General features: G+C 41.1%; 1 protein-coding gene across 5 annotated transcripts in view; it reads left to right on the forward strand.

The window, feature by feature from the left end:
- The window catches only part of PTPN2 (protein tyrosine phosphatase non-receptor type 2), a 182980-nt gene that overhangs the window by 1097 nt on the left and 154976 nt on the right, over nt 1–26907 (forward strand). For all 5 annotated transcript variants that reach the window (XM_029590949.1, XM_029590950.1, XM_029590947.1 and 2 more), the window contains exon 2: nt 7511–7601. In XM_029590949.1, the coding sequence (XP_029446809.1) occupies nt 7511–7601 (91 nt within the window). The remainder of the gene's footprint in view (nt 1–7510; nt 7602–26907) is intronic.

Below are 26907 nucleotides of genomic sequence, written 5' to 3' on the forward strand. Positions count from 1 at the left end.
CTCAGTCTCCGCTTTCCCCTCACACTGGAGAATCGGATCACACCTAAGTTTTCTCTGCTAGAAGGAGAAAGATAAATCAGTCAGATAAAAAAAAAAAGCAGCAGGGACTGCAGCAACTGTATTAAGTTGAGTGACAGCAGGGTTTGTTTTATCCTCGCTAATTTTTTTTTATTTTTTTGCTGTGCTGCTGATAGTGAGGGGAAATTCTCAGCCATGCTAATAAGGCCTCTGTATGAGGTGGTCAGTCTGATTTCAGAGAAGGGCAATGCAGTGGGCCATGGACACTTGAGTATCCTGAAGAGGGAGAAGGAAGGGTAAAGGTGGCTGCTGCAGCCTGGGTAAAGACTAGCAGCAATTACAGAACTTTACATGATGATGATGCTGTAGGGACCTTGTTTAGCCCAGCCCAAGAGAGGGGACCTCACTGTCAGGCTGATGCAGTATTTGCACTGAGCCGATTGAGTGGCCCGGGCACATGTTTAGGAGGTGCATCCATAACCCTGCATTCAATAAGGGGATCAGTGTGTTCAAAACATGTGTAGCTCATAGCGCTTATCACATGTAAATTCCATGTAGAAAAGGCTATTAGATATTACTGTGCGATGCAAAAAATCCCTGTGCACCCAAAGCACACTTTTTTAACCAATCAAGTTTTATGCCTGCTCGGGGCACCCGTAAAGTCTTCCTGCATGTCAAGGGCTCAACTTAAAAACAAAAAAACTGCTTTTCTGTGGTTTCTCCTATTTAATATGGTCACCGTACTAAGTAGGAAGAATCTCAGAAAGCAGCACCATGCAAAAAAGTCTTGACATAAAAAAAAATTTCAGGGTGCACAATATACATCCACACTATATTTGCTCAGGGCTGTGTATATTCATGCATATTGTGCCAGTAAATTAGCTGCTGTGAGATAAAACAGATGCTCATAAATTGAGTGTCCATTTTGGTAACCTGCACAAACAGGACACTTAATATTAATTCACTGCTTCAGTTACTGCTGATTTTATTTATTTATTTATTTGTAGAGTTTTATATACCGTTATTCGGTAGAGCCATCATAACGGTTTACAAAATATGCAATTAGCATACAAAATATGCAATTAGCATACAATCAAATGGAGTTAACATGGTAGTTGGGAACAGTAGAGTATTGTGAACAGTAAACATTTTTTCTTAGTAGTTGAATAACAGAATAGTGAGGAGAACATTTTCAATGAACTTAATGAATCAAGTGAGAGAGCAGGGAGGGGTGAAAAAGGAGGGTACATCAGGAGAGCATGAAGAGGAGGATTATGCTTGTGAGTTCTGTTGAGGGCTGGGATGATCAGGTGTCAGAATAGAGTTTGCGGAATAAAAATGTTTTTAGGTCTTTTTTAAATGTTTTCAGGATGTGCTGGGTCCTCAGTTCTTTGGGTAGGGTGTTCCAAATTTTGGGGGAGGCAATGGAAAATGCTCTTTCTCGTGTAGTTGAAAGATGAGCATCTCTTAAGGTGGGTATGTTTAAGAATCCTGCGTTGTTAGAGCGTAGGTTTCTTTGTGGGTTTTGGGGGGTTATGTTTAAGCCTTTTAGTCCATCAAGATCATCATTTAGGATTTTATGAATGATGGTCATTGATTTGTAGGTAATTCGTGCAGAATTAGGTAGCCAGTGAAGAGAGGATAAAATGGGTGTTATGTGTTCGTTTCTTTTTTTTCCTGTAAGGATTCTGGCAGCTGAATTCTGCAGTATTTGGAGTGGTTTGAGGGATGATGAAGGGATTCCAATAAGTAATGAGTTGCAGTAATCGAAGGTGGAGAAAATAAGCAGCTGCAGGACGGTTCTGAAGTCAGAAGGGTTGAGAAATGGCTTTATATGTCTTAGGGTTAGTAGCTTGTGGTACGTTCTTTCGTTTTATTTACTATGTGGGATTTAAAAGAGAGATCAGCATCAATGGTAACTCCAAGGTTCCTGGTATGGGTGGTAGGGATTATCGTTATCATTTGTTTATCTAGTATTGTCAGGGGTGGCGGAGTTGGATTGGGTTTTTTATCCATGAGTATGATTTCAGTTTTGTCAAAGTTGATTATGAGTTTCAGGGAGTTTAGTAGAAGCTTGATTGAGATAAGTATATCTGAGGTTTTTTTGTATGCGTCTTCAATTGAGTTTTGTATGGGAATTAGAAGCTGAATGTCATCAGCGTAGAGGAAATGTGAGATTCCATGATCTTTTAGTAGTTGGCAGATGGGTAGGAGGTATATGTTGAAGAGGTAGCAGATAAGGCTGAACCTTGGGGAGCTCCAGTTTTGAGGTCAATCATTTTTTATGGGGTGTTGTTGATCACTACTTGGTATGTATGTTCAGAGAGGTAGGACGAGAACCACTGTAATGTAGTACCAGAAAGGCCAATATTTGACAGTCGTTCTAACAGTATATTGTGGTTTACTGTGTCGAAAGCGGCTGAGAGGTCAAGGAGTATGAGTAGGTATTTTTCACCTTTGTCAAAGCCTCTGATGATGATGTCATTTAGGGAGATGAGGAGAGATATTCTGTATTTAGGTTTTTTCTAAATCCAAATTGGGATGGATGTAGGATGTTGTTTTACTCCAGATAATCATCTAGTTGGGTGTGTACAACTTTTTCAATGGTTTTGGCTAGGAATGAAAGGTTTGATATGGGGCGGTAGTTGGTGAGGATTTCTGGATCCAGGTTGTTCTTTTTGAGGATTGGTTTGATGACAGCAGATTTGAGGCATTTGGGGTAGTAGCCTTCGGTCAATGATAAATTGACGATTTTGGTGATGGTTTTAGCAATGGTTGGTTCGATTGTTTTGAGGGAGGTTATTGGGATGGTGTCCAATGGATGGTTGGCTGGGTTCATTTTGTTTATAATAGTTTTAATTTCAAGAGCGGAGGAGATGTCAAAGTTTGACCAGGATGAAGTTATCATGCTGTTGAGTTTGTTGTTCTGGTTGTTGTAGGTTATGTTGGATTGGATGAGATGAGCTATTTTGTTGTTGAAGTCCGCAAAGTCGTCACTTCCATGTTTGGTGCATGTAAAATCTTGGGTGGTTTTCGTAAGTTTTTGAACTATTGTGAATAGCATTCTGGGGTTATGATGAAATTTGGAGAGTTTATTGGAGAAGAAATTCTTTTTTGCATTGTTGATGATATTTTTGTATTGAGTTAGATTGTTCCGATAGTTATTTAGTGTGGTAGGGTTTTTGTTTTTCCGCCATTCTCTTTTTTTTTCTGAGTAGACGTTTGGCAGTTCTGATATTTTCATTGTACCATTGGTTGTTGTGTTTGGACTGTTGTTTATATTTTGTAATGATGGGATTGATGTTGTCTGCTACTTTTTTGTGATATTCAGCCATGATAAGATAGCATTATCTGCGTTAGGTTGATGTTTTTTAGTTCTGATTGAAGAGTTTTTTGTAGGAGATCTGTGTTAAATGGTGGACGGTAAGATATTATTTTTGGGGTGCTTTGAAGTGTTTTTAGGTTGAGGTTGGTGAGTAGTTTAGCTTGGATTAGGTGATGGTCAGACCATGGTATTTCTGTAGTGTGAGTAGAGATTGATTTCCAAATTTCAGTGTTGATAAAGATGAGGTCAATTGTGTGGCCTGCTTTGTGAGTTGGAGATTGGATTATTTGTTCAAGATTTAGAGCTGATAGTGCATCAATGATCGTTTGGCAGGTTTTTGATTGGAAGGGTAAGTTGAAGTGTATATTGAAGTCGCCAAGTAAGATGATGGGTTTGTTGAGGGAGATGTTTATGAGAAATTCAATTAGAGGTGAGCAGTTTTTCTCAAGTGCTCCTGGTGGAGAGTAAACGATGCATATCTGAAGTTTTGGTGAGTCATATAAGGCAATTTCAAGTTTGTTCAAGTTTTAGTTGAAGGTTTTTTTTAGATATAAGCATTAAGCCACCTCCTTTTTTATTTTTTCTGGGAATTGATGAGATGTTGTAGTCCTGTTTGGATTGTGTTTTCACTGATATTTGTCAGTGAAAAGGACCAATTGAGAACAGCCCTGGCGGGGGGGGGGGGGGGGTTAGTGGGATGAAGCTCTGGCCAGGCTGTTGTGGATGCACAGCCACTTCTGCTGGGTGCCTAATGCAGGGTGCTAGGGATGCACAAATTATCCTTTGCGCATCCCTTTTAGCATGGCAGCTCATTTGCATATTGTTTTGAGTGCCCAGGAGAGATGGATATGTGTTCAAAAAAAACGTGCGTCCATTTTGTTCACACTTTTTTACATGCATGATACTGCATTAGCCTGTATGTGAGCACATGAGCAATAGTAGATGTATGTCAGAAAAAGACTGTGCATCTGAGACAGTGTGTACATGTCCAAGTATGAGAGAGCATGTGTCTGAAAGAGTGCATAAGTGTCTAAGGAAGTTTGTGTGATGTGTGTGTCAATTTCTGAAAGTGCAAGAGTTAAGAGTGTGATCCACCCGTTTGCCCACCAGTCTTAGGCTCACCAGCCTTGCTGATGCCACTGCACAAGAAAATGATTTTAGCTACTTTTTAACTAGTCTGGAGACTTTTCACAATGGATCTAGTGACTTTCTTCAAGTAAGAGTTGGCAACACCGCCGACTTAGTGCTCTCTGAGATGAGGGGACCTTACTGTACATTGCTGTCTATTTGGGCAAGATGCCTGATGCTTTACTCTCATTGTGTCACTGTTGCACCCCACTGTGAAGTAGAAAAATATCTATATAATTGACATGTCGTGTTTAAGGTTTAGGGATGGGATAATTGTAAACCTGGGCAGGAGCACATATGCCTCTGCCCTCTAGCTCCCTGCCTGTGGGTGTGTGCAGGTACAGGATGAGGGGAGCCTGTGTATGCACAGCAGGGAATTTCAAAACTCAGACTCAAGAGGCCAAGAAAGAGACACCAAACTGTAAGTGTCATTAAGTTGCTGCAGTGTTAGCTATTGTGTATTTAGAGACAGAAGCTGTTAACGTTAGTTTGGAGAACTTGAAGCTCTGTAGGGAGGTGTTTGGGACTTTTTAGAGGTGAGGTCCCTGCACCTAAAGAGGGAAAGCTGTGCTGAGCCTCTCCTCCCCCTTTCCCAGTGAAGAGGCTGGGAAACGCAGCTAGCAAAAAAGATCAGGAGTGGCAGCTGGATCCTGGTAGGGCTGTGGTATCTGACCATACCTGTTCCTGTGACTGAGCACAGCTAGAAGTCAGCCAGTGTGTTGTGGAGCAGCTACTGTTATTGTCTAAGCAAGCATCCCCAGGGCTGCAGCTGTGCAGCATGCAGAACTAAAACACCTTTTGTATGGAGACCGAGAAACTATTAGTAAGCAGGCTCTGCCTGCGACACAACTGCTGTTTGAAAGTGTATATAAAATAAAATGTTGGACACATCCTGTATGAACCCTCCTTTGCTACTTGCCATCACCAAACCCAAAGCCTCAGGGGCAGGAAGGGGAGAAGAAGCCAATCCTGTAACATAACTTCATTTAAGAAAAGAGAAAATGCATGTGAGTGGTAAAGAAACTATAATATATAATTCATGCACATCTCTGATTTCTTGTTGCTTACAGCGTCTTTTTTTTTTTTTTTTTTTCTTTCTCATGATTGTGTCCTTCACTTGATGAGAGGGTTAACATCCTGTATTCCAGTGCTAACTCCCCTTCCTACCTTTTCCGCATTGGTGGTGTAACTTGTTGCAGAAGTAATTCAGTTCTGTCACATAATTTAACCTCGGAAGTGACAAAATGCATAGTCTGACCCACCGATCTCTTTAGTTTGCAGTTGTGGGGAAGGTGTTATGTGGGCTGACAGGAAAACGTTTTGACAGGTTTTTCTAGGTATTTTTGGTTGCCAGGGGTAGAAAAGAACTATTCTGGCAGAATCTGTTACATACGTGCCATAGACACCTTTAACTGTGAAAGCTGCATAGTAGTTTCTAACTATAAAGAACTTTATTGCAGAGCACATGTAAAATGGTAGTAATTATCGCAGCAATACAGACTAGCGAGTTGAAGACCTTTCTAAAATAGTACTTTAGAGAAACAAATGCTTTTGGTACATAATGTATTTTTCCCAGGGTAAATTAAATATCAGTGGGGGTTGGTGGGGAGGAAGGACCTTTTCACCCTGGTGCTTAAAAATAATTTTCTCCCCTGCCCCTCCCGCTAACATTCAAAAAAGATCTTTTTGACATATTTGAAATTGATATCTATCATTTTCCGTGTTAAAAAAACAAAAACAGTTTTCTATATGCAGTTTTTCACTGCCAAAGTGGCAGTGTATGGTTAGATGTGGAACCGAAGTCCCTGGAATCCTGCTGCAGAATCTGACTTTAGAATGGAGGAGGGGAGTAGAGGGCTTAAGTAGTAGTAGGGAAATTTGAATATAGTGAGAAGAATTAAAGATAATTTTAGAAAACAGATGTAAAAATATTAGGTGAATTTAGCCCCATTCTGATAAGAAATGTAAATATGAGAGAAACTGGAATGAGAACTCTTAAAACTAAAACAATTAAGAGTTGAGAAACTGGCAATTTGTAACTATATCTGTATATTAAGTTTTCATGATGTTGCATCTTGTATATCTATCATGCAAGAAACCAGTGAAGTGGCATATGAAAGTTATGAAAAATCCATTCATCCTCTAGCTCAAGGAGATCGGTTTCTTTTATAGTTCTAAATTTTAGATTTCACATCATAAAGAAAACATCTGTTTGTTACATAAAAATAGAAAAACAAGAAAATCCTGCAACTGCATTTTTTTTTTCCTATGGACAAGGTGGCAATGTCTTTGGTCTGATTGGGAGCCCTGGAGGACAGTGGGCTGTAGTTGGGTGGGGACTGGAGGAAGAGAGAGCCGGGCAGGGGGCTTGAGTAGTGCTCATTTAGCAAGGTAGAAATAGACTCATGTATTCACAGTGACATCCACACCTTTGCCCAATAAATAAAGAGGGGGCAGCAGTGGTGACAGCAGGAGACATGGCAATAGCAGTTTGTACCGGGTAAGCTCTGGAAGAACTTTTCAAACCCTGGCCATGGGAGAAACCTATATTTAAATTGACCAGTGCTGAAGATACTGCAGAGGCAATGTTAAGATATTTGTTGGGAGGCGTCCCAACCGTTATACAAGGGTGTTGTGTAGTGGTCAGTCTCAACATGCTTGCATACTGGGCTCTGGAGAGAGCTGTGGACCAAACTTTAGCATTACGGCTGTGAGAACTCGAACGAAGTAGGGGGGAAAGGGGAAAAGTTCCGGGTTGTAGCATATGAAGGCTCATGGTGCCATAGCCCCAATAGATGTCAGTTATGATTGGACCAAAAAAGAAAAATGAATACATACTGCTGATGTGGGTGCCTAGTCTTTTGGGGACTGATATAAGCTCGTGGACACTTATTATGGCTTTTTTTTATTTATAAGAGTGAAAGTAAATAGATCTAGGTTTTGGAATTTTTTGTGTTCTTGTTTGATGTAGGATATTTCAGTGAGAAATTGTTTATATACAATTTGAGAAAATTGTTTTTTTTTTGTTTTTTTTTAAAGGATATTCGATCTGCTTCCCCTCTTTTATCTAATAAAATTGCACAACATCCAGACAACAAGAATCGAAACAGATACAGAGATGTCTACCCGTGTAAGTACTTTTTATATGTAAAATTGGTCATCAAGGTTTGAGGATTTCTCTTGTTCTCATTGGGGGTTCTGGGAGTGTGCAAGGATAAAGCTCCCTACAGAGAGGATTCTGGAGATTAGTTTGCTAGGTTACACTGTAGCCTTACCTACTGGTTCCAAAATATGCACATGCACTTGTTCACATTATATTTCAAGGTAAATAGTGGCGTTCTGGGACTACTGCTTTTTGACATATTTATAAACAACCTGGAAATGGGCACAACAAGTGAGGTGATCACATTTGCTGATGACACAATTATTACAAGTTAATTTGCAAGAGGACCTTGCAGAACTGGGAGATTGGGCATGCAACTGGAAAAAGAAATTTAATGTGGAAAAGTGCAAAGTGATGCACTTAGGGAAGAGTAACCCAAATTATAGCAATGGTGCATGGTTGCCATTTAGGAAAAGGATCCTTGATGTCATGGCTGATAATACATTCAAATCTTCTGCTCAGTGTGCAGCAGCAACCAAGGAAGCAAATAGTATGCTAAGAATTATTAGTAAAGGAATTGAGAATAAAAGCAAATATCACAATGCCTCTATTTCTCCATGGTGCTACTTCATCTTGAGTATTGCCTGCAGTTCAGGTCACTAAATCTTAGATATAGAAAAGAATGAAAAAAAAAAAAAGGGGTATAGAGAAGGGTGACCTATATGATAAAGGGGATGGAATGGTTCCCAAACCCCCCCCCCCCCCCAGCCAGTCGGGTTTTCAGGGTATCCACAATGAATATGAATGAGAGAAAATGTGCATGTTATGGGGGCAGTGCATGCAAATTTTCTCTCATGCATATTCATTGTGGATACCCTGAAAACCCGACTGGCTGGGGGGGGGGGTCCCCAGGAGAGGGTTGGGAACCACTGCCCAAGAAAGGCTGAAGAGGTTAGGACACTTCATCTTGGAGAAGAGATGGCTGAGGGAAGATATGATGGAGATCTGTAAAAAAAAAAAAAAAAAAGCAAGTTTGCTTACCGTAAACGGTGTTTTCCATAGATAGCCAATGAGTGGCATTAAACGCATAAACATGAATCAGTTGTTTACTCTTTCAAAAAATACAAAGACTATGGGACTCACAATGAATTTACTAAATTGTACATTTAAAACTAGTAAGATAAAATATTTTTTACTCAACACATAATTAAGCTTTGGAAATTGTTGCCATGGTGAAAAGAAAAGTCTATAAACCATTATTAAGGGTTAACTGCAGAAACCCACTGCTTCTCATTGAGATAAGCAGCATAGAATCTTATCTACCTTCTGGGATCGTGCCGGGTACTTGTGACTTGGATTTGCCGCTTTTCGAAACAGGATACTGGGCTTGATGGACCTTTTGCTGTTGTGTAGTAAGGCAAATCTTAACTCACTGCCACTCTTGTTTGTATTTGTTTTATGTGGTCCTGCACTAGCCCCTTCTACGGCGAACAATGAACAGAAATATATTAAACAATTTTGTTTTTCCTCATCAGCTATGTGAGGGTGTGTACAGAAAACTCGCTCAGTCTACCTTAAAGGTCTGGGCACAGCTGTCTCGCCTGGCCCTTCTTAAGGTTGAGACCAGCAGGGAATCCTGGGTGAAGGAAGGAGCTCTTCACCAGAGTATATGCCCCCCCCCCCCCCCTCACACACACACACAGAGAAGAGTCCCACAATACGAGACCTGCTATGTTTGAGGTTGAGGCTGACATTGTTAAACCTTGCTAGCTTAAGATGGGAGCTTGCCTGAAGTCAAGGTGGGTTGTATCCAAGGGATTATTTTTCTTTGCACTTTCCTTTAGAAATGGTGAGATACCTGAAGCCAAGCTTAACTTTCTAATTTTTGTTTTGCTGTGCACTGTGCTTTTCTGTATTTTGACTGTAAATAAATCACACTCAAGCAACAGCCAGAGTCCGCATCAGATTTTCCTCTGGCTGTCCCCAAGCCACTACTGCTCGAGTTACCACAGGCTACTACATACTCCTCCCCTTCATCCGAGTCTCTCGGGGCCACTTCTGCACTTCCTTCTATCATTAACACATCTAAGAAAAAAGTTTTGCCCTTTCCCCCCCCCCCCCCCAACCTGGTTTTATCATATTTGCTATTTTTTCTTCCATTTGAAGTTTTGCCTTCTTGACTACTTTCTGAACTTCACTTCGCTTTTCCAGATATTGTTGCCTGTCTTCCATTTTCTGTGATCTCTTGTAGTTTATGAATGTTAACTTTCTTCCTTACCTTTTCAGCTACTTCTTTAGAAAACCATAGTGTCTTCGTTTTTTTACTTTTTAAAAAAAATGTATTTGTTTAGTTGCCCTTGTAATATCTCCTTTCAGTTTTGCCTTCTGCTCTTTTTTTTCCCCCCTAGATTTTCCCCATTTCCTCCCTTGTTCTTAAGTGGCTATCAGAGCAGGTTTTGCCCAGTATGTCCTGCTTCTTTCTAGCCCAGTTCAGCATGCTGCTTTCTGCAAGCTCACATCGGAACAGGCACCTTAAATCAGCATTTGGCCTGCAGCAGTGATTGCAAAATAATATAGGATATTATCTGCTTAGTGTGCTAGTAAGGAGGAGTTAAGGGAGAAGTGGACTGTGAATTAGAACAGTGGGCTGTTTAATCAGGGTTCAAATACCATTGATACTCTTTGTGACCTTGGGCAAATCTAAACTAAACCCTTCTTTGCCTCAGCTATGTAGTAAATGGCTTAACAGGAATAATGCGATGTATTTGAAATACCTCATTCTGCTCTCAGCACCACGATGAGTTGATTAGCATGCAAATACATGCTAATCATCTCATTAATATCAAACTATGCCAATCAAAACAAGACTTGCCTCAAAAATCACAAGTCTCGTAAGATTTGAAGTTAGCTGCAACTTAAGAGTTGTAGCTAATTTCCCCTGGGAACATCAGGACACTAATACATATCTCAGTGCTCCCAAAGCCATGTGTTAAAAGGGGCTGATGGCCCTGAATAACCTTCCCCATAGATGGATTAAAGCACCCCTTTGGCAATATCTGAATCCATGTTTTTTGAACATTTTAGCACGGAAAAGTGCTGTTGGGGGGGTTCTCCTTAGCGAAACAAAATAAAATTTGAGGAGAATAAATGGGGAGAAGGTTCTCCACATGTCTGTTCGTAGGCACAGAAAAAAATGAAATTGAGCATCAGCCTCTCGGGACTGTGGAAGCAGCATTCACAACATCTAGGAGAACATTCTCAGCAATTCAGCCAACACTCTGGTGTAGGAGTACAGGGTTCTGGAGGGAGCAGAGTTCTCTGGACCCTCACAAAGGATAGTCATTGTAATTGGTGTAGACAGAGGAAACTGCCAGCCCCCCCCCCCCCCCAAATTTAAAAACTACTTAACAGTGAAATATTTATTGATGGAGAATATTACAAATTTGCTGTTTCATTTGAAATATTGTGCAAACAGCTTTAAATTTTTTTTTTTATTTTTTTTTTAATAAACCCAACTAAACATGAAGATGTCCCAGATATTTCATGAGCCAGTGGAGGTGAAAGTTGTTTGTTTCAAGCTATCTTACTATGGATTAGTTAAGGAAATAGCTTAAATCACAATTAGGTAGAAATAGGGTGCTTATATGAAATGTCAGCCCTTTCCAGTTTTACAAGTAGTTTGTATATTAACTAGTCATTTCATGACAGGGCTCAATTTCTATGGAAAGAAATGGAAATTAAGTCTAATGTCCTCATTGAGGACAATCAAATTACAAAACCTCACAAATGTCCAGAAGAGAATGAAAAGTACATAGTGGTATAGTGAAATTGAAAGGGGATAAGGATCAATGGGTGGAGAGAGATGATGAATTAGCAGAAATATTAAACAAATACTTCAGTGTACACAACAGAAGACCCTCGAGGACAGTCACTTGTTATCAAGACTGTAGAAGGGGGTGGTGTAGACGAAACTCCATTTACGGAAGATAATGTATGGGAAGAGATAAGAAAACTGAAAGTGGACAAAGCCATGGGGCCTGATGAGGTTTACCCCAGAATACTGAGGGAACTCAGATGTGCTGGCGGGTCCACTGTGTGACCTGTTAAATAGATCTTTGGAAAAGGGTGTAGTGCCTAGTGACTGGAGAAGAGCAGTGCTGGTCCCGCTTCACTAGAGTGGGAGCAGAGAAGAGGCTGGAAACTACAGGCCGGTTAGCATCACCTCGGTGGTGGGAAAATTAATCGAAGACTCTGCTGAAGGAAAGGATAGTGAACTATCTACAATCCGGTGGGTTGCTTGATCAGAAGCAGCATGGATTCACCAGGGGAAGGTCCTCTCAGATGAATCTATTTGATTTCTTTGATGGGGTGACTAGAGAACTGGATCAGGGAAGAGCGCTCTATGTAAATTACTTAGATTTTAGTAGAGCTTTTGATACGGTCCCACACAGACTCATCAACAAAATGAGAAGCTTGGGAGTCAGCTCCAAGGTGTTGGCATGGATTATAAACTGGTTGATGGATAGAAGACAACGGGTGATGATAAATGGAACCTACTCTGAAGAGAGAATGGTGTTAAGTGGAGTGCCACAGGGATTGGTGTTGGGACCGGTTCTGTTCAACATCTTTGTGAGCGATGTTGTGGAAGGGATAGAAGGTAAAGTTTGTCTATTTGCGGATGATACAATGATCTACAACAGAGTGGAGTACAGAGAATGAGACTGGATTTAAGGAAGCTGGAAGAGTGGTCAAAGATATGGCAGCTGGGATTCAGTGCCAAGAAGTGCAGTGTCATGCATTGGGGGTGAAGGGCTGATGTGCATGGAACAGGAGACCGACCTTTGGGCGATAGTATCTAATAACCTGACGTCGAAGCTGTGTGACACGGCAGTAGCCAAAGCCAGAAGAATGCTAGGCTGCATAGAGAGTTGAATATCTAGTAAGAAAAGGGAAGTGATAATCCCCTTGTACAGGTCCTTGGTGAGGCATCACCTGGAGTACTGTATTCAGTTCTGGAGACTGTATCTCAAAGGAGACAGAGACAGGATGGAGGTGGTCCAGAGAAGGGCGACCAAAATGGTGCGTGGTCTCCATCGAATGACTTATTAGGAGAGGTTGAAGAACCTGAATATGTATGTATACCCTGGAGGAGAGGAGGAGCAGGGGTGATATGATACAGACCTTCAGATACTTGAAAGGTTTTAATGATCCATGGTCGTCAACAAACCTTTTCTAGTGGAAACAATTTAGTAGAGCTAGGGGTCATGATTTGAAACTCCAGGGAGGAAGACTTAGAAACAATGTCAGGAAATATTTCTTCACTGAGAGGGTGGTGGATGCCTGGAAGGCCCTTCCGGAGGAAGTGGTGAAGACTAAAACTGTGAAGGATTTCAAAGGAGCATGGGATAAACACTGTGGATCCTTAAAAGGCTAGAGGATGGGAATAAATAAAGCGTAACCTGCACAGAGTGGCAGTTACTACCTTAGGAAGCTTGCTGGGCAAACTAGATGGACCATTTTGGTCTTTTTCTGCCATCATTACTATGTTACTATGAAGTGGCTTGACATAATCTGTTGTGAAAGTGATTTAGCATTCTCAAACTATCGGGCCGATACAGTAAGGAGCGGTAGGAAGAGCTGCGTTAGTGCCGGGCGCACCCGCGTTTGCCGCACGCACAGTCCGGCTCACCTACCGCTCGATACTGTATTTAAATAGCTTGCAAATGCAAGCCGCGTCCAAGAAGTGTCTGTGAAGCGTTAGGCCCGCGCAACCCATTTTACTGTATAGGCACTTTATACAGCGCCTATACAGTATCCTGGGTGCGCTGGTACCTGTCATTTCCAATGTCATTTCAAATGACATTGGAAATGACAGGTACCAGGAAGTGGATGGTCCTCTCTCCCTCCCTCCCGATGCAAGGCGCCGGGCAAAAGTTAAAACAAAAGTGAATAAAGAGTAATAAAAGTAAACTTACTGGCGGGAGCTGGCGGGCGCGCGTTCATCGAGGGAGGCGGGAGCTCGTTCACAGCCCCTGCCGGCGGCGAATGAATGCACGCCTGTATACGCCTGTGCAATTTGGGCGCTCAAGGCGTGACGCCACGATGTTTGGCGTCACGTGTGACGTCACGCCTTGAGCGCCCAAATTGCACAAGCGTATACAGGCGTGCATTCATTCACCGCCGGCGGGGGCAGTTGGAGGCCGCTTTCGCCGCCGGCTCCCGCCAGTAAGTTTACTTTTATTTCTCTTTATTCACTTTTGTTTTAACTTTTGCCCTGCGCCTTGCCTCCTTTTTCGCTTTCGTTGCTTCGGGAGGAGGGTAGAGAGGACTGGGCTGCCCCTTTTTCGCTCACCAGCCAGGGCAGGTGAGCGAGGGCTGGGGGAAAGCTTGCTACCTACCCTTACCCCTACCTCTAACGCAGGGGTAAGGGTAGGCGGTAAGTTAGCAGGTTAAACGCGTGGCTAAACTGCAGGTTAAAAAGGCGATAGTCGGGGCGCGCGTTACTGAATGGGGGGGAATAGCTAATCCGATTATTTACATCTCATATACATGCTGCGGGCGGAAAGGGTTACCCGGTGATTTAAAGAGGCGGTAAGAATGGGTTAAAGGGGATAGTGGATCACGGGTTGGGCTAATGCGGCCAAATTGTGAGTAAAAGGCGGGTTAGAAACAGGGTAACCGCGGCCGCACTTTACTGTATTGACCTGTATAACAGGTGGTGTAGTTCCTTGCTGCAATTCAAATATTGCATATAGTCGCATTTTGCATTTTATTTGCTAGGGAAGTGCTGTCTAAATCAGCGAATTGGACTGGATAACTAGTAAATGGGAACCAAAAATAATATTTAATTCCTTCTTTTGATTAGCAGTTTTCCAAGGGAATTGCGCTATTTTCCATCAATAAGCAGGCTGAATTTATCCCACTGTACAGTAGGCGGAACCTTCTCTCCAACATTAGAGTTTTGCTCTGCTGCACATGTGCAGCAGTTTCTGGCCTGGAAAGCCCTGCTGCCCATCGGAACCTGCAGGCTCAACCCAAAGGGGAGGTGGCCAGTCAAGGAGAAGATCTCGGCCTATCTTGTGCTTGCACTACCTAAGTTTATGCAGTCTAATAGCGGCCTAAGGATTCACTAACCCCGTCCTGTGTCGGCCACTATTGCAGTGAGCCACTGGCTAACCCACTTTTTAAACATTTAACCTGTTCACTTAAACCCCCCCCTCCCCCATACATCTGAACCCCCAAGTAGAGGTTTGCTTCTAATGTATTTCTTTAGTCACTTAAAGAAATACTGAGCCTTTATGAATCCCATTTGCAAGCTTGCTAAATTTGAGCACCCTTAGTGGCTTTCTGAAAAGGATTTCAACAGAAGGAAGTCTGGATTGCAGTGGCCCGGGGCAGCGCTGAGCTGCTGAACAGAATATGTGCTACAGTAACCTAGGGCAGCATTTAACAGGCTGCAAAGTGAGGAGCTACAGCTGCTCAGCCACATAAAACAGTGCCAGCAGAGAAGAGAAGATGCCTTGAGGAAAGAAATGGGGGAAGCAAGGGAGAAAGGAGAGCCTGTGGGTTTTGGGAAGGGAGGGTTTAGCTATTTTTATTTAGGTGTTATTGTGCAGTATGCCCAATACCTTGTGTATCTGTTCAGTTTAGCTTATATTCTTTACTGATTTTTATTATACTTGATATGAACAAAGATAGAAGCTATTTTAAATTGTACTGAAAAAAATAGCTATATTACAAGTCTGCTCAAGGCAACTTTTTAGCTCCATGGAAAGCCTTGGTCAACTCTGATCTTCAAAGCCCCAAACAGGCCTGATTTTCAGGGTATCCATAATGAATATGCGTGAGGGAGAATTGCATACAATGGAGTCTGTTCATGCAAATCATTCTCATGCATATTCATTTTGGATATTCTGAAAATTAGATATGTTGGTGGCTGAGGATTGCTTTTGGTCACCCCTGCTCTGAATTCACTACGGCTTTTTTCCATTCTTTGTCTATTTGGGGGCAGTGGGAGCTTTAGTGATTCAGGCTTTAGGTGTGCATGACAGCAAAGTATCCTAAGAAGCTGCAAAAATGAAACAAAATCAGTAAATGAAGAAATTTAAACAGAACTGTAGGGCAGGATGTTGCTCCTACTATAGTTAATTTCATTGGGTCCCTCTTCCCTGAGCTGAAAAGAAAATCATCATCAATGGAGGATAATCACTTTTATGATTCTCTTTAGGAACAGACAAAAACAGCCCTAGAAAAGGAAAAGCAGCTTGGAGGTCTGATATATTCTTTAATTTTCTTAACAGCTTATAAAATCAATTGTTATATTGGAAGTCAGTAAAGGTTAGGTTTGGATGAATATAATTAAGTGTGGAAGGAGCCTGCCCATATTTGAATTGCTTGGAATCTAGATGTCCTAACTGCTTGGAGACCATTAGCAAGAATTTACAGGAACCCAGTTTAAAATAACTGAAACATGAGTCATAATAGCAGCACTGTGATCTTCCAGTAAGAGATGAATCCCTACTATGTATATTGCTAAACTGACCTGGTGTGTGTTTAACTGAAATAGTTTTTCCTGATCTTTAAATGTATGGACCAACCTGTTGCTGCATATATGCTAAGTAAAAACTTAACAGTGGCCATTGGGGTAACTCATGCCTTGTGATTTTGATTTGTGTGTAGCAAATTTTGTAAATTTGTGTGCAGGAAACCAAACTATGGATAGAAATTCCATGAGTGGTGGTAAAGTGTACAGTAGTGGGAGTATACCAGGGGCTACTCCTGGGGGAAATTCTATGCACAAAATTTTAAAACTGTGTACACAAAGATATTAAATTCTGCATACTTTATATTGGGAAAATAACATAATATACATGATGGTTTTTAAGTAAATAATTTAAAATGTAATAGGGAAAAAAGTTATTACTTAAAGATGCAGAATTTCCATAGAAGTTCACTGTAAGAGTGTCTCTTCCACCTTCTCTCCCTACTTCCCTGGCCAGTCTCCTTTCACTTTGCCATCTCAGGTCTCAACACTTCCACTGCCACTATCTCTCCCCTTCCCCTCTAGGCTCAACCCCTTCCACTCTATCTCCCTCTCTCACTCATAATCACTCCCTCTCTCTAGTGCATATAGACTCCCCTTCTCTCCCTCGCATGCTCGTTCCCTCTTTCTTGTGCGCACACACACACTCCTCCTCTCACAAACACTCCCCCTCACGTACACACAATCCCTTTTTCACACACATCAGCTCCCAATCTTTTGCACATATACACTCCTTAATAATCTCCTCCCATAGGCTCCCTCTCTCTGGCACCCACACCCATGTGCCCTCACACATGTGCGCTCTCTCTCTCTCTCCCTCCCTCCAGGCTTGCAGTCTTACACACTCTCACTCTCACCAGGGGCCAGCTCCATCTTTGCCGTGATCGGGATGGCCTCCGGTTGCAGCACACTAGGGCCTGTTCCATCTTCATCACAAGCAGAATGGCGTCTGGTCGTGGAACGCTAGGGCCTGCCAATTACTGCGCAGGAAGGGAATTCTGCACTCCGCAATATTGCAAAATTTGCCCAGGACTAAAGGGGCTGCCAACTTGGTCCTCAAGCCACAACAGGTCTAGTTTTCTGGATACTCATGAGTATGAGGTTTGTGAACAGTGGAGGCAGCACATACAAATGCACCTTATGCATATTCATTACAGGTATTCAGAAAACCAGACCTGTTTGCAGCTCTTAAGGACCATAGTTGGCCATCCCTGGAGTATACTGGTTTTTTTTTCCCTGAACAGAATGATGAGACTCCATGCAATATCCTAACACAGTGATTCCCAAACCTGTCCTGGAGGACCTCCAGCTAGTTGGGTTTTCAGGGTATCCATAATGAATTTGCATGAGAGAGATTTGTTTGCACTGCCTCCAGAGCATGCAAACTTTCTCTCATGCATTTTCATTGTGGGAGTCCTGAAAACCTGACTGGCTAGTGGTCCTCAGGACATGTTTTAGAACCTGTGCCCTAACAGACTTATCAGGCTACTACAGTCAGAAATCCAATAATAAGCCTAAAACATGATGGCAGGGTAGAGACATGACCCATCCAGTTTGCCCAGCCTCGTGTCTGCTCAGCTTTATAGCCCCTTTCCTTTCAGAGATCTGTGCTTATCCCATGTTTTCTTGTTTTCTCATGTTCATACTACTTTTTCTGTAAAGAAATACTTCCTTTGATTACTTTGGAATCTATTCCTGTTCACCTTATCCTATGATACCTTGTTTCAGAGCCTCCTTTGTACTGAAAAAGGCCTGTCTTCCATCCATTTATTCCTTGTAGGTATTTACATCTCTCTCATATCTCCCCTCTCCCTCCTTTTCTCCAGGGTATACATTCATTTATTTATTTATTTATTTTATTTATGTAGATTTTTATATTCTGCTTTTCATGTTTGGATCTTTTAAGTCTGTCCTCATATGCTTTACAATGAAGACTATTAACCATAATCGTAGCTGTCCTCTGGACTGAGTATTCAGTTTGCATCGTTTTTGAAAGTGTACAACGTGCTCCAAATGAAGTCTCATCAGAGTCTTAATGCAGAGACAATGCCTCCTTTTTGCTACGGGCTATTCCTTTCCCTTCTCCCCCAAACATCCATCTGACTTTTGCCATCGCTTTTATCTACTTATTGATCACCTTAAGGTCATCACATATGATTGACAACCCCACCACCATCTCAAATCCCACTCTTATTTTATACACACAAGCACTTCCCCCTATAGTCTACTGTTCCCTTGGATTTTACAACCCAAATATATGATCCTGCATTTTTTAGCAATAAATCTTAGCTGCTAGATTCTAGGTCATTTTTTGTTTCACTAGAACCCTTCACATGTTTCACACTTTCAAGGGTGTCTGACCTGTTTCAGATTTTGGTATCTGCAAAAAGACAAATCTTTCCCAATAGCCCTGCTGCAATATTGCTAACAAATTGTTGAACAGAAGCAAACAGAAGACTAATCCCTGTGTCGTGAACAACTTTTACCATCACCTTTGCCACCCGGTCAGACATGTTAGGGCCGGTACGTAGGCTGCCAAATTTGTTTTTGCAGAAACGTGTCCAAGCCTTTCTTGAAATCCAAGTACACTACATCTACCATGCTCCCCTGATTTAACTCTGTGGTCACTAGGGCTTAATTTATGCTGGAACAGAGTTCCACCACTTCTTTTCAGACTTATAGGTAGAGCAGAAGAGGTGTTCTGCTCAGCCTCTCCCCTCCAACCAACCTACAGGACAGAATGGGTAATCTTGAAGCAGACAGAGCAGAAAGCCGCCTCTCTGCTTCCTAATCCTGTCTTGATCTCTTTATTCTGCAGGGAAGGGGAGTGATCCTAAAGAGAAATAACTATAGTACCTGAATGTAAACTGGTTTGAAGTGCTGGAAACCAGAAAGATAAATACATAAAAAACAAAATAGATACTGCAGAGCAAGAACAAACACTAAAGTCATGTTTTAAACTTGAGTAACCATGCTAATCATTAAGGCTTCAACCTTGGCCTTGATTGTCATTACTGCTCACAAGTTTTGATTTTGTATTAATTCAATCCTTTTTAGTCTTACCTAAGAGTTCATTTCTGGCAGAAAGACCCAGAATAGAAGCGTTTTTCTGGGACCTGACGAAATGGAGCGGAGCAGGTGGGGTAAATCATTTCTGGGTTCTCCGCAGAAATGGAAATGCAGTATGTGTTCACATATGTGTGAGAGACTGTGCTTTTGAGGGGGTAGAGTTAATATCCAGCCCTGGCCCTGCCTGCTTCCTCTACCTCCCACCCCAGTTCAATTTCCTTTTTGTATATAAACTAAGCCTTGCTGGTCATCCAGTCAAGAAATGGATTAGATTTCTGACAAGATCTACCTTCCTTAAAACCATGCTGTCTTTTGATCCTGTAATCCATTGAATTCCAAAAACTGCACTGTCTTCTATTTTAGCAGCGACTCCATTAATTTGCTCACCATGGAGATAGGGCTAACTAGTCTGTCGCTCTCAGATTCCTTACTGCCACATCTGTTTGTCTCCAGTCTTTTGGACTCACTCCTGACTCTAAGAAAGCATCGAAGAAATCAGACAGCAGCCCAGGCCAGATGTATTCCACACATTAAGAAAAGTGGAAGGAAGGCAAAACGATTACCGGCATGGTTAAAAGGTGACAAGAGAGGCTATTTTAGCCAAAAGATCTTCATTCAAAAATTGGAAGAAGGATCCATCAGAAGAAAATAGGATAAAGCAGCATCATTGGCAAGCTAAATGTAAGGCATTGATAAGACAGGCTAAGAGAATTTGAAAAGGTTTGCCATACAGGCAAAAACTCACAATAAAAACTTAAAAAAATATATATCCAAAGCAGAAAGCCTACGAGGGAGTTGGTTGGACCATTGGTTGATCAAGGGGGTTAAAGGGGCGCTTAGAGAAGATAAGGCCATCATGGAAAGATTAAATTGTTTTGCCTTGGTGTTTACTGAAGAGGATGTTGGAGAGATACCAGTTATGGAGAAGGTTTTCATGAGTGATGATTCAGATCAGCTGAACCAAGTCATAGTGAATCTGGAAGATATGATAGGCCTGATTAACAAACTGAAGAGTAGTAAATCACCTGGACCGGATGATATACCCCAGGGTTGTGAAAGAACTTAAAACATGAAATTTCAGACCTATTTCAATGAATTTGTAACCTATCATTAAAATCATCCAATGTAACTGAAGATTGGAAGATGGCCAATGTAACCTCCTGTATTTAAAAAGGTATCCAAAGGTTGTCTGGGAAACTGTTTATAAAGAATAAAATCACAAAACATTTAGATAGACATGGTTTGATGGGACACAGCCAGCAATGATTTACCCAAGGGAAGTCTTGCCTCACAAATCTCCTACATTTTTTTGAAGGGGTGAATAAACGTGGACAAAGGTGAAATGGTAGATGTGGTATATTTGGATTTTTAGAAGACATTTGACAAAGTCCTGCATGAGAGGCTTCTAAGAAAACTAAAAGGTCATGGGATAGGAGGCGATGTCCTTTTGTGGACTGCAAGCTGGTTAAAAGTCAGGAAACAGAGTAGGATTAAATGGTTTGTTTTCACAGTGGAGTCCCTTGGGAAGCTGTACTTGACCTGTGCTTTTTAATATATTTATACATGATCTGGAAAGGGGTATGACGAGTAAGGGGATCAAATTAGTAGATGACACAAAATTATGCAGAGTAGTTAAATCTCAAGTGGATTGTGATAAATTGCAGGAGGACCTTGCGAGACAGGAAGATTGGGCTTCCAAATGGCAGATGAAATTTAGCGTAGACAAGTGCAAAATGATGCATGTAGGGAAAAATAACCCTTGCTGTAGTTACCACAATGTTAGATTCTATCTTATGAGTTACAGCCCAGGAAAGAGATCTAGGCATCATAGTGGATAATACATTGAAATCGTCGGCTCATTGTGCTGCATCAGTCAAAAAAGCAAACAGAATGTTAAGAATTATTAGGAATGGAATCGCAGATAAAATGGAGGATGTCATAATGCCTCTCTATCGCTCCATGGGGAGACCGCACCTTGAATACTGTGTGCAATTCTGGTCACCACATCTCAAAAAGGATATAGCTGCAGTGGAGAAAGTGCAGTGAAGGGCGACCAAATAAAGGGCATAGAACAGCTCCCCTATAAGGAAAGGCTATGGAAATTAGGGCTGTTCAGTTTGGAGAAGAGACGGCTGAGGGGGGATATGGTAGAAGTTAATGTAAATCTGTTACTTTCTCAGATAGGACCAGGGGGCAAGTATCTCATTTAAAACAAATTGAAGAAAATTCTTTTTCACTCAGCACATAGTTAAGCTCTGGAATTCATTGCAAAGAGTATGTGGATACAGCAGTTAGTGTAACTGGGTTTAAAAAAGGTTTGGATAAGTTCCTAGAGGAAAAATCCAGAAATTGCTATTATGATAGATCACAAGCTATTACTTATTAATTATCTAATGTCTGGGTACTTGCCAGGTACTTGTGACTTGGATTGGCCACTGTTGGAAACAGGTTTTCAGGATATTCACAATGAATATGCATGAGAGATCTGTATACAATGGTTACAGTGAATGTAAATCTATTCTTGCATATTCATTATGGATATCCTCAAAACCTGGCCTGTTTGTGGCTCTTGAGGACCAGAATTGTCCACACCTTCATTCTAGAAGAAGAAATTCCTGACTTTCTGCTTAAGGAAAGGGTCAGAAGGCAGGCTAGCATTGGAAGTCTTTATCCTTTACTGGATGCAAATACTCAGAGGCACCTATCTGTGAAAAGCTTTAATAAAACTCAGAAGAGACCAAGGAACTGATGATTCTATTTTCATCTTGACTATGCACGGTTAAACTCAATCCCCTCCATATACCCGTTCTTTCTACAAATCCATGTTGGTAAATATTCCCGAAGCCATGCTTCTGAATGCTTTTCTTATTTATTCCTACTTGGTTACTGCTGATTGAAAGGGCTGGTTCAAGATGTCCCTTCCAGAGCTTCTCACAGTGAGTTAAGTGCAGAAGTGGTAGAAAAGATTACTACCAGCAAACTGAATAGAGGTGAGCTGTCTGTTGTGGAGGTAGGCATGCAAGGAGTATTTCTACACAGTGAATCTCTTCACTGGAGCACCACTTGAGTACTGCGGACCCATTTATTTAAAACGTTTACCCTTCAAGTTCTGGGAATTGCAGCTCTTTTTGTACATAAGTTTCTCTATTTCTTTACTGTTTTAAATCTCTGTAATGTTTAAATATTACTCTTAGAAGTTGGGGGGGTTCAAGGCAATCTGCTACCTGAGGAGAAGGATGAGATGGCACCCACACTAAAGCACCCTTGTGCATGCGTTCGCTCTTCTCCACACCCTCCCTCACTGTCACTGATGCCTTCAGCTTTGTCGCGAGTGGGACGTGCTCTGCTCGTGACATGCTGGGGTTCTCCGCCATCTTTGCCATTTTCTGCACAGAATTCTGGGCAGAAAATGGCAAAGATGGGAGACCCTGGCTACATGGGGGGGGGGGAGGGGGAAGGAGTTCTGTGTGGGTCCTTTGTTTTGGCAGGAGGGTGAGGTGGCTGCTAGAGGAGTTTGGGAGGGCAGTTTTTGCCGCTTCCAAAGTTTTCCGCCTGAAGCGGCTGTCTCACTGTGTCTCATAGAACCTCCCCTGTTAGAAGTACTTTTAGAATGGTTAAAGAAAATACATAGTGAATATTGAACTGATCTTGACTTAATGCACATATGTTTCCTTCTGTCCTGCACCATCTGGTACTTTGGACTACTGCAGACTTTTAGCTGGATAGTTAATATTGTCACAAGTCTGCACTAATCTGATATCTTGTACTCGTTCTAAATGTGGGTAGTTGCAGCTGAAGGAATATGGTGCCATAGATCTAATAAAGGCCAGTTTGAGTTGACCGGGAAGCTCAAAAGAGCAGAAGGAATATACTAGGCAAAAAAGTATCCTCCACCCCCTTCGCTGATCCAAAATATTGCTTGTTCAAATGAGTATTTCCAAGTTAGTTATTAAAGCAACTTTATGACTTTGATATTTATGCCAGTAGTCTCAAGATGACTAGTTTTTATATGCTGCACATTTTCTTCAATGTAGATTTATTCCTTATGCAGACTGCCTGAGTATAAACTTGCCAGGAAAAACTACTTGGATATTTGCCACCTTTTTTTTCCCAACCTTTTTACTCTGGAAGGGAAGAACTTGCAACTTTTTCATTCAAATCTCAGTGAACATTTACCTTCTCCCCCCGCCCCCATTCACATAGGACTTGGGTTCTTTCCTAAGAACATCAGAATTTCCAATAGTGGCCAATCAAGGTCACAAATAACTGGCAAGATCTCAAACAGTAAATAGATCTCATCCTGCTATTGTGCAGTGATAAGTAGTGGCTATTTTTTTAGGTATACTTAGTTAATAAGTTTGATTGCTCCTCTGGGAGCTTGTTCACTTTTTTTTTTTTTTTTTAAATCCAGCTATGCTAACTACCTTAACCACATCTCCCAGCAATGAATTCCAGAGCTTTATTGTACGTTGATTGTGAGGATTTTCTCAGATTTGTGTTTGAATGTGCTACCTTTTTTTTTTAACTTGGAGTGTCCCCTAATCTTTCTATTTTTTTGAAAGAGTAAATAACCGATTTACATGTACCTGTTAGATTCCACTCATGATTTTATAGACATCACATCCTTTTGTATGGCAAGAAATGGGAACTTGAATAAGATGTTCCAGGGTTTGAACTAAAATATTTTATTTTAAAATATTTGTATTCCATACACAACCATTATTAGTGGCAGATCACATCATATGGGAAAAAGCATATTTGATATCTAACACACTAAAGAATAAATTGAGTTGCTCATATAAAAAGACCCACACACTCAAGTATATGGGCCGAATGTGAACAACTCTTATTAAAAAAAAAAAACACAAACAGCAAATTGCGTGCGTGCACAAGCTACAGAACACAGGCCCAACATTTACACATGTAAATTTCAATTTTAAAAGTGAATGCAGCGCATATCGGGCTGTTAACCCGCACATATTTACTTCTGTGGGGGAGAGATTCTGGAAGCCAAATTTAGGATTTTAGGTAGAAAGCTGAAATCCAGAATCTCCAGGGTAGCATTCTTTGAAATGCTTCCTGTTCCATGTGCAGGTCCCCAGAGGCAGGTAGAGCTCCAGAGTTTCAATATGTGGATGAGAAGAAGGTGCAGGGAAGAGGGATTCACTTTTGTAAGGAACTGGGAAAACTGTTGGAGAAGGGGCAAACTTTTCCGAAAGGATGGGCTCCACCTTAACCAGAGTGGAACCAAGCTGCTGGTACTAACTTTCAAAAAGGAGATAGAGCAGCTTTTAAACTAGAACAAGGGGGAAAGTCACTCAGCAGTGCATGGTTCGGAGCAATGTATCCTTGAAGGAATCTAATGAAACAGGAGAGTTAGGGCATCCCAACAGAGAGGTGTTCCAATAAAAGAAAACTTAGCCTTAATGCCTATATGTAAAAAATCACCGAAGCTAATGATTTCCAAATTATCCCCAACAACTGAAAAGCAGGTTAATAATACAAACAAAAAACACACTTTGAAATGTCTGTATGCCAATGCCAGAACTGGATTTGTCTTAAAATAAAGACTGATAAATGTGTTGGTGCCTTTTATAAAATCAGAAAATGCCCCTTTGTGCTTGAACTAAAAACACTTCAAAAGAAATACCAGGTGCTTAAACAAGAACATATTTTCTCTTACTCTCTCTATTTTAAACATTAGCTTTGTTTAAAACCTTGGTGTGACACTTTCACAAAGTTATAAACTGAGAAGCATTTAGAAGTTGATAAAGCAATGTTGGGATGATGCTCAAAACAAACGTTAAGTAGGAGTGGAAACAAATTTAGACAACTTGAATACTTGCCTAAAAATGTTTGGAGCCAGGTAAAAATTTTTTTTTGTTTTTTGGTATGCTTATTTAGTTCCTTTTTGTATTTTGGGATGCATGGCCACTGCCCCTGCCCTCCATATTCCAAACACTTTTTAACTCTCTGCTCTTCCAGCTTCTTTCTTCCCTACCCATCATCTTTTCTCCAGTCTCTACCATTTGCTGATTTCCTTGGACATGTACCAAAACTTACATTTCTGGGCTTATTCCAGCCCTGGTATTGTTTGGATTCACACTGATGGGATCACAGGACTTGCCATGTGTTTCCCATAAATTTCCAAGTATAGACTTGTGGAATTTCATGGAAAAGCACATTTGTTCATCATGGAACTGCAGAAGAAAAGATGCTTATCCTTTTTTACAGCTGCTTTTTTTCATTCCTTTATTTTGATTTTGGAGGCATTTCTTTTCTGCAGCATGGTGCTTTTGTGAAGCTCCCCAGTGCTTTGAGAGTGCCTGGAGTCACCTGCGTCTCACAAGTATATACATACAGCTTTGGTACATCTGAGTACTTTTTCTTTGAGGCTGATCCTTAGTTCTTTGGCATCTTGTTAATGTTTACATGTTTTAGTATGGCAACACTTCAGTAGTACTTAAAGTTTCAAAGGGCAGCTTTGAGGTTCTGAAAGATGCCTCTGCATGACAGTGCTACTGGAGTACTTTGTCCTTACAGGAGTGTTTTGACATAGATCTTGGTGTATTTGTGCTTCAAGAATTTATTTTTTCTGTTTGTATCTTGACAGTGCTTGTTGAGGTTCTCTATTCGTGTGTGTCTTCAATTCTTAGTTTTTCAAAAGCACTTTGATATCTTGTTAAGGCTAATCAACCTTGAAGAAAAGCCTAGCTTTAAAATGCGTAGATAGTACAACCAGGAATTCTGTGTTCCCTGCAGACAAGTAGATATATTTGTCATCCTATGGGCAATGAGATCAGGCGGAGCTTTGTTCAGAGCTTCGAATATACAGTTCTAAAAGCTCTCTAACATGTCCTCCCAAGCATGTGTGGGACTAATATCATGGGGTCTGCGCATAGTCCCTCCCAGTTCCTTTTTCTTCAGAGTCCAATAGTTATTTTTTCATGGAGCTCTGTTTTTTACCTCCTTTTCAAGAAATGTTTTTCAAACTTGTTTCTGTTCTTAGCTCAGGTCTTTTCCAGGTGGATAACGTTTTTTGGGTTTGTTTTGTTTTTTTTTTTGCTGTGTTTGAAATTTATTTTTAGTGCATCAAGAACACTGTATGATTCTTCGTCAAAACTTGACTTTGTTGTGGAAATTTTTCTTTGTACTGAAAAGAGAAGACCAAAGGCTTCAGGAAGTGTCTCTGGTGCCTAGTCCTTGTCTGCCTTAATGCATTTTTGGTATTATGTTTGCACTTTTAAGGAGGACTTGTAACTTTTCTGATAAATGACCTTTGTAGTAGTGATTGTAAACAGCTGAGTATACATTAATAAATACTTACATTTGCTTAAAGTAGTGGCTAAATGGTAAGCCACTTGAAGGTAAAATAAGTATTCTGTTTACCATCAGTTCTAGAAAGTAGTGTTGGTTTTGGGCCCCTGAACTTTTTCCCTCTTCTTTTGGAGAGCAGTTCTTTGTCCTGTGTGTGAATTTTTATCAGATGTCCGTATCAGAACCCCTAACGTTCAGTTTCTAAAGTGAAATTCACCTGCATCTCATTTTTATACTTCGGGGAGAGCCTGTGTATTGGCCATTTTTTTCTCTTTCACTATGCTTTTCTCTAACACGGACATCCATACATGCTGGTGTCTGGCTTTTGGTTTGTGTGCTTGTTGATGGAATAAAATCCATGATGCTTTAACATTCATACATGTTTATGCATGACTTTCACTTCCG

Source organism: Rhinatrema bivittatum, chromosome 2 (genome assembly GCF_901001135.1).
Source record: "Rhinatrema bivittatum chromosome 2, aRhiBiv1.1, whole genome shotgun sequence".
NCBI classification, from domain to species: Eukaryota; Metazoa; Chordata; class Amphibia; order Gymnophiona; family Rhinatrematidae; genus Rhinatrema; species Rhinatrema bivittatum.